We start from the raw sequence: 8760 nt of genomic DNA on the forward strand, positions 1-8760 counted from the left end.
GGAACGTAATGTTACTTGAGCGTAAGGAGTCTGTTTTGAAACATTTTAGAAGTATTACTTTTTATGTTTATATTTTTATGAACATCTTATACAACTGAAAGCAATTTACTATTTATTGATACAATCAAGATGAAGTACACATTATTGTCATGATTCTATCCCTATCTGATTCGAATCTTAAACATTTTAATCATTTAAGACATTTCATTTAATCCAATAAGTAGAATTTAGGGTTAAATCAGCATATGTTATGAGAAATCATTTGCGTTCTGATTTTCTCCGATAATGTAGTTTTATTGGGTATGAATCATTTGTAGAGATAACTTTAGCTTTTTCTGTTTTCGTTCTAGAGTGCTGATGAGGACATAACATATCTAAACAATCAGTTAGTAGCAAGTGTAGTACAATTATGTATAGCTATAGTCATGATACCAATCGTGGTGGTCCTTGTGAGGAATATCGTCAACATATCAAGTATGCTTAAGGTAAAAACTTCAGATTTGGAAGAAGAAAAACGTCAAACTGAAATACTTTTAACTGAATTAGAAGAGGAACGTAATCGATCTGAAGAACTGTTACATCAACTTCTCCCGAAGTCTGTTGCAAAAACACTCATGGAAAATGGAATCGTCGATCCGGAATCCTTTGACTCAGTGACTATCATGTTTTCAGATGTAGTGGGGTTTACTACAATAGCTAGGTGAGATTGTTTAACATTTTGGTTAATATGGTATTTAGTGTATATCATACGTTACCATGGTCAAATACGAGCAAATGACAAGTCTGAGCCTTGCAAACTGTGTCTATTAATATTTGATTAGCATAAAAATGTGTTATTAAAATATGTACTTATAAATGAATCGTCTGTGCTTAACAGCAGTGGTCATTTGCCATTGTGCACTATATTTAGATATTTGACCCAATGGAAATGTAAAATATACAGAGGTTGCAATTTTTATCCCGCTGACTTTTTCTCCTATATCGTTACAGTTGTAGCACCCCGATGCAAGTCGTGCAGATGCTGAATAAACTTTATAAGACTATAGATGGACACTTGGAGAAAGTCGATGTGTACAAAGTAGAGACAATTGGTATTTACAGTTTATCATATACAATCGCATAACGTTCAAATATGTTATAACCGGAAGTCAAAAACACGCGATAGCAACTGTAACATGTGAATTCATTATATGTTACTCTTCATTGAATTACCACTTCACATGTAAGATATGTTATTAATTCTTGCAACTTAGCAACAATGGACAATAAGTGAAGTTGGCAATTGACTGAGTATTATGATTATAACTCTTGATTACTTCACCTGCAAACTGTAAAACAACATCTAATGCGCGGATGGGGATATCATTACGTCCATTTCTCTAAATAACGTAAAAATGCCGCAAGAAGTCTAGTTCATCGCTACTCGTTGAATAAATTGAGCATACTTTTTATCATATTTTATTGAGCATGTTAGTATGAACATAAACAGGACATTTTTATTGTTTATTGTTTGACTTTCCAAAGATTACAGTTTAAATGTTTGATTATGTAACGATTAAAGCGTTGTATATATTTTATCATGAAACTATATGGAAAAGGTGTTTTTAGTTATCTTATTGAATATAAGAGAATTACTTGAATTGCAAAGATCTATATTCTATTTACGTTTCAACAAAACCGTTGTGTCGCTCTCTTGTTGTGGGCAAGATTACAAGCGTTAAGCTGTAATAAAGCTTATTTAAATCACTATGAAGACATGACATTAATTTTGATATGCAAATATCTTCTTGTCATTCTTTAACAAAACCTATGACTTCTGAATTTATGACAGGTGACGCTTATATGGTGGCATCTGGCCTACCGAAACGAAATGGTGAAAAACATGTTGCGGAAATTGCTTCTCTAGCTATTAGACTCCAGGCAGAACGAATTCTTATTCCACATAAAGAAAACGAAGCTATACAGTTAAGAATAGGCTTTAACACCGGTAAGATTGGATGCATTTTGTTTTGTTATTTTGTACTTAAATTTAGTTTTGATACACATTTTCCGTGGCAATATATTTCGTTTAATTATTTTAGTAAAATGGACAGAGTACCAAAGCTGAACAGTGTACTTATACCTTTGTGAAGAAACTAAATTAAATAATAATAGGGGTAGTGTAACTGAAATACAAACTTCAAGTAGCTATAATTACTCATATTAATTGTTTATGTATTTAACTGTATCTTAGTTCGGGGAACCCCGTGGCCAAGTGGTTAAAGTCTCTGACTTCAAATCACTTGCCCCTCATCGGTGTGCGTTTGAGCATCACTCGGAGCGTTAAATGTTTCGTGTGAAGAAGCCATCCAGCTGGCTTCCGGAGGGTCGTTTGTTCTACCCAGGTGCCTGCACATAATGAAAATATGCATGGAGGGACACCTGGGGTCTTCCTCAACCATAAAACTGGAAAGTCGCCATATGACCGTTAATTGTGTCGCTCACCCAACGTTATACCCAACAAAATATAAAAAATAAAGTATTTTAGTTCACAATTTGTACAAGTAAGCAAAGGGACATTTCTAAAAAAAGTAGTAAGGCCAGCCTAGACATGCAGGCTGATCTTTGTCTGCACTGGTCCCAAATGCAAGGTCACTTGCTGCCAACAGGCTAAATGTTAAGTATTCTCAACATGAGGGTGTTAGACAATCATATGAATATAAACCTATTGACCCAAGAATATTCAAGATGTTTCTTTTGTTTGTTTAGTTCTGCCAATTGTTTTCTCGTTTAGGGCAAGGCCATTATTTTATCTGGGGGCCATACTTCGCTTTTCATGGAATTGCACTCTGTGCATCATTGAAGGTTCCATGTGATCAGCCGTATGAATATATCTGCGGATGTCTGTAAATTGTACTCTGGTACTTATGATATGTGTAAAGATCTGCTCAACCCGGGGCTAGAGGGTTCGGACGGTAGCTTATAATTTCCACTACCGTCCATGAACAAGCTTAAACAATCTAAGCCCGCAACAATTTCGTTTTTGTCGTGTTGGGCGCGTCCTGTTGCTTTTTTACTTTTTTATTTTGATTCATTCTAAGCTGAGCAAGAAAGACAAAAATGGTAGTGTAAGTAAATTTTATAAACGTCTCTATACACACTGTTTATATATAAAATGAAGATAATTTAGTTTCTAGTACCACCAGTTCATAATGATAATGTAAGACATGATCTGTCATGCAGTTCAGCTTACTTAAGGTATTAGACCTGTAATAGAGTAACTCATCTTTTGAAGAGTATTCAATTCCTACAATGAACCTACTTTGACTGAAATTTTTTCAGGGGGCATAGATTCAAGCCCCAATGGGACCATTTTTCCCCCTTATTTTCCTTTTTTCCTCGTAAGGTTTTACTTTTTTCAAGACTTATTATTGATTTATTGTACAGAAGTGGACGTTTTCCTTTTGATTAGTAATTTCTTGCTGTTTAAAGTGAATTTACCTCTTAAACAGAAGGGGTCAGTGTTGGACAGCTTTAAAAATACTGAGTTACATGCGGTAAAAGTTCTCTATCTTGCTGCCTTTACTCTTTAGATTACATATTGCGGAAGAAATGTAGGTAGGCTTTACTTATTAAATCCGTTTACGTGAGGCACCCTAGAAACAATAATATTTACAGTTTTATTTTGTGTTTACTACTTTTTACCAATAGTTTGGTGTTACTTTTATTAAAATTAATGGCATAATGAATTCCCTGCAAACATTTTTTGACAGTGGCCATCAATTAGCAATTTGTCTGTACTTGATCTTGAGGATATATCTTAAAATATACACAAAAAAATCTAAAAAACGGCACGGTAAAAGTGTTTAAAATTTGGAACACAAAGCAAAACAGTGTCAAACTTAAGAATATATCTTGCAAATATCATTTTTAAACATTACTATTAGGGGTCCAATACCTTAATAACATGAAATGAATGTTTGAAAGTGTATGTTGGATAAACGCATCAACAATGTTCAAAAAGAATGAATAGCCATATATTTGATATAAATCATAGCTTATTTTATACTTTATACCATTAATTCCAAAAGACTAATTTACCACAGTATCAAATGCATATATTTCTAATTATTACGATAAACAATATAAAACGAAAGCGAGTTATAACCCGATCCTCCTTACTATTTTTATATATATTTCACTGGCAGAAACATTTGACTTTTACTGGCTATTTCTAAATTAGAGTTTTAGAAATAGTTCATTGTTCTCGGTGCTTCTGAGGGATCTACTTTCAAGATTATATTTACTTCACAACAGCGGGTGTTAAGTGCTGTGTGGCGGCCGTAAAAAGTCGCCCCGACTTCGTCTCAGTGTTGTTATATTTTCTGGTCCTTCGGGATCTTTGATTTCAATTCATTTAGATTTGAAAATTGAATACTGCTTAAGCCGGTGCTAGGGGGCGTGGACAGCTTGCATTTTCCATTGCTGCTCATGAACAGACTCAATCAAACCGAGTCTGCAATTTTCACTGTTTGCATTGTTTTCGGTGCTTCTGAGGGATCTACTTTAAAGATTATATTTCATTGATTGAGACTTAAGTGTACATAATTAGATAACATTTATGTAGTATGTAAAGTTTTGTTCCAGGTCCGTGTGTTGCTGGTGTAGTCGGAATAAGAATGCCAAGGTATTGTATATTTGGTGACACAGTCAACACGGCATCGAGAATGGAATCGAGTGGTTTACGTAAATATGTCTTTAGATTATATATTTGTGAATAGTTAAATAAAGATTATCAAAGTGAAGCTGATTAGCACCTTTTATATTGGTCTGGTAATAAAAAAGTACTCATTGGCAAGCATTTCATTATACAGACTTAAAGGCCATTAAGGATTCTATGATCCATTGCATTGGAGTCTACCAAAGGTTATGGTACATCATAAACCTTTTTTCAATGATTTCCGATTTCAATGTAATTAATAGCTTGGATGAATTGTGCCCAAGTTCAGATCGCGTTTGACTAATCGTTAAAGTCAGATATAAGAGATATACTTGTTATTTGTACTATTTGAGAGTATCTAACGTCCGGTAGATATTTAATTGAATGACTCTAACGAATGATGCCAGTCTATCTTTTCAAACAGTGTATGAACCAGTTTATTTTGGCCTAAATACACAGTAACTCGGTGACAGAATCAGACGTTTATTAAACTCATATATAATAGAGAATTTAAAATATAAATCATTTAAGAAAAAAATATAGGTACAAAACAACCACAAACTGTCAAAACTAAAAGTTAGTCTATGTCTATGATATAAACAAAAAATAGAAAAAAAATATTTTGTTGGTAAAGTTTGTCAGAAAAACTCAGATGTTTATTACAATCATATGCAATAGGGGATTAAATTACAAATCATTTAAGCTGGATGTAATGCAAACTGTCTAAACGAACAGGCATTCTAGTAAATATGTATAAATAAAATAAATTAAAAAAAAACACTTTTTGAACATTTGTAGGAGAATCAGACGTTGATTAAAATAATAAAATTATATAATTAACAAATAATCAAGGCCTTCGAGTGGTTTATCGTCTAGTTTATCACAGTTCAGAGTTCAGATGCGTTGGGACTGAACCACGAAGGCGTCAGCCCGAGTGGTCAAATACTGAAGCATCTGAACGATGAACCGTGGTAAATTAGACGATAAATCACAAGAAATAATTGATTGTTTTCATTCTGACATTCTCATTGACATATTTAAATAAATATCATGCTGGACTTCATTTACTCGAGGAGTAATGTATTGGACGTCATGCGGCAATTTGACGTCATAATTGACGTAATAATGCTCTCTTACCAGTCCGCGCGTCATACGTTGTTTATCGCAGAATATACAGAGCTTGATTTCCTTTTTTTTGTTTAACTGGAAATGCAATCGAGCCATGTTAGAATAATGAATAAGAATTAAAAATCATGAGACACACAGTTTGGTGTAAAAGAATAACCCGTTGCACGTAGTCACATATTTAAAGTAATACAAACAGTTTGAGATTGTTATGAACTTTTATAACACTATGCCGTTGCTGTTGGTAATATTTTGTGGACAAGCGAAGACGATAAAATGATTTATTATGCAAATCTGAAATCAAATTTCCAATTCCACTTGCTTGTTTCCTCTAGCAGCAGGAAAGGCTCAAGTCCCACAAAGAAACGCTTAACAGACTAAATGGAACCGAGTTTGCTATTATTTAGTTGGGTTGCGTTTTATGTTACCAAAATATATTCTTATAGATTTTATTAACAATCACAACAGCAGATTTTTTATTTGCTGTGTTTCAACTTAAATTCTTAATTGAATGTTACTTGACTCCATCTAACCGAGTTTGCTATTACCTTTGTTTGGCTGCGTTCTATACGTTCAAAGATTCTTCTTATAGATTTCATTCTGCTTGATTGTTTATGATTGATGCATAAACTAAATACTATAATAATTATTATTGACTAGCTTCAAATCAAAATAATACTTATATATTGCACATATAAGTTCAAGTAAAACATATTTTCAAGGTTATAATTTTACAAGGTCAGATGTGATAAACGATTGAAAGCAAAGTTAAATATTACTTTTTGACGCAAAGCATTGTTTTATCATTATCTTTTATTCCAACTTTGTTGTTGTTGTTTGTTTGTTTTATTTTTTTTTTTTTTGTTCAATGTTTGTTCGTTTGTTCTTTTTTTCACGGGTGGGGTTGGGGTATTAGGGCTTTTCAGAGTAAGGTATTGTAATATGTGGCATCTAAGACCAATGTTGACATTTTCACTTTGCATTCGTTCTTCAAAATTAATTCTCCTATATGTCTACATTTGACTTTATTTGTATGTACAAAAAGGTGAAACAATGACCTTTCTACAGATAACTGTGATAATATATAATTAATTTTCAGCACTCCGAATACAAATGACGCAATCCAGTGCGTTTAAACTACAACAAACAGGCCGTTTTGTGATTTCTGAACGTGGGGAAGTTAATATAAAGGTAACATTGACTTTTAAATCTTAATGCAACTGATCAGTAAACTTACAAACTTACGTAAATTATCAAGATTTTGCTAAGGAAGCATTTTCTAGATATACGTGTTATTGGCTATCAATAATAATAAACTGTCCTCAAAAGTAGATCAGTCTACTAGTTGTGAGCATTGAACTAATTGCATGTGATTTTTGCTTATGTTTTCATTTTGTTCTGATTCATGTAAGTTAATGTATTACATTTTAGGGAAAAGGTGTTATGCTAACTTACTGGCTGGAAGGAATGGCAGTCCCGTGAACAACCGATTGACATCGCATGTAGCTGGGACATGACAATTTGTATCTATAAAAGAAGAAAGAGTGGGTTTCAGTTTCCACAAAACTCATGTATGAATTGCCTGTAAAAGTTGTAAATGAGCCGCGCCATGAGAAAATCAACATAGTGGCTTTGCGACCAGCATGGATCCAGACCAGCCTGCGCATCCGCGCATTCTGGTCAGGATCCATGCTGTTCGCTTTCAAAGCCTATTGCAATTAGAGAAACTGTTAGCGAACAGCATGGATCCTGACCAGACTTTGCGGATTCGCTGGCTGGTCAGGATCCATGCTGGTCGCAAAGCCACTATGTTGGTTTTCCCATGGCACGGCTCAAATTAAAAAAGAAAACGGCTTGCTCTGTCGTTTGTGTCCTTGAACTGTAGACTGACTCTAGTGGAGAAATGTTCTAGTCTTTCTGTGGCAAAACATGGCTGCATAAAATTCTGCAGAAATATATGAACAGATATAAACGTTGGCTTCAATCACAGCACCGCACCATTTGTAGCCCGGGTGTAATATTTTACATATTGTGAAATTACTGTGATGTTTGTTGGCGGACAAATTTTTACGTATTATTTAATTAAGGGCTCAAAACTGTTCTGTATTTCTGATGTGCCTATATTGTTATTTACTAAAATGATTGTGATAACTACAGTGATTGAGTGTCAGTTTTTGAAAAATGAACTTGTAAGTTACGATCTATAATGTATATTAAAGTATTTGAGCCTTTAATATTATTCAGAATTATTCACAGAATGTAAATAAACTGATGTGAGCCTTATATGTACCTGTTGCAAAACAATCATACCAAGAATGCTAACATACGATTCATAATATAATGTTATTAATCTAGTGATTTTATGTCGGTTTTCTTGTTTGTACGAGGGTGGTCATATTCGACCAAAACAGATCGCGAAAGGCCAATTTTGAAAATGAATGCCAGAGGACAAACAATAATGCCAGTTCAGGATAATTTTATTGTTCAGTTATGTATAGGTTCCCTCAATTTAACAAGACAGAATAGTCTAATCTGGGATTGGCCCTTTTTGTGTGTGTGTTTAGTTTATTTTTCGTAAAAGGCAAATTTAGTACTTTTTGTGATATTGTTTTTAATTTTATAAAGAGTGCGCTACAATTGAGTATTCTGAGTCTCAGAATAAGTGTCAAAATGTCAAGATATTTTAAAACAAGCGTCTATGAAATGAGGCGACTGATACATTAAATTAATAAAATTGAAAGTTCTTATTTCAGCAATGTTGTAGCCCGGCCCTAAAACCAGGATAAAATGCATTAATGACACTGTATTTATTAACTTAATAGCCGTGGTCATGTACGAGAAAATACTAGCCTAATTTAGTCATGCATTTCTTACCTGATACGTACAATTCGATTAATAGGTACTGTGTATATTTCAGAATTGATAATTATTTTCAG

General features: G+C 33.6%; 1 protein-coding gene across 1 annotated transcript; it reads left to right on the forward strand.

Moving 5' to 3' along the window:
• Nucleotides 1-357: 357 nt before the first annotated feature.
• LOC128548251 (receptor-type guanylate cyclase gcy-13-like) lies at nt 358-7455 on the forward strand. The gene is made up of 6 exons (XM_053522737.1): nt 358-700; nt 991-1091; nt 1832-1987; nt 4627-4725; nt 6924-7015; nt 7256-7455. The coding sequence occupies exons 1-6, from the start codon at nt 426-428 to the stop codon at nt 7304-7306; spliced, it is 774 nt and encodes a 257-aa protein (XP_053378712.1). The 5' UTR covers nt 358-425; the 3' UTR covers nt 7307-7455.
• The last annotated feature ends 1305 nt before the right edge of the window (nt 7456-8760 follow it).

This window comes from Mercenaria mercenaria, chromosome 14 (assembly GCF_021730395.1).
Source record: "Mercenaria mercenaria strain notata chromosome 14, MADL_Memer_1, whole genome shotgun sequence".
NCBI lineage: Eukaryota > Metazoa > Mollusca > Bivalvia > Venerida > Veneridae > Mercenaria > Mercenaria mercenaria.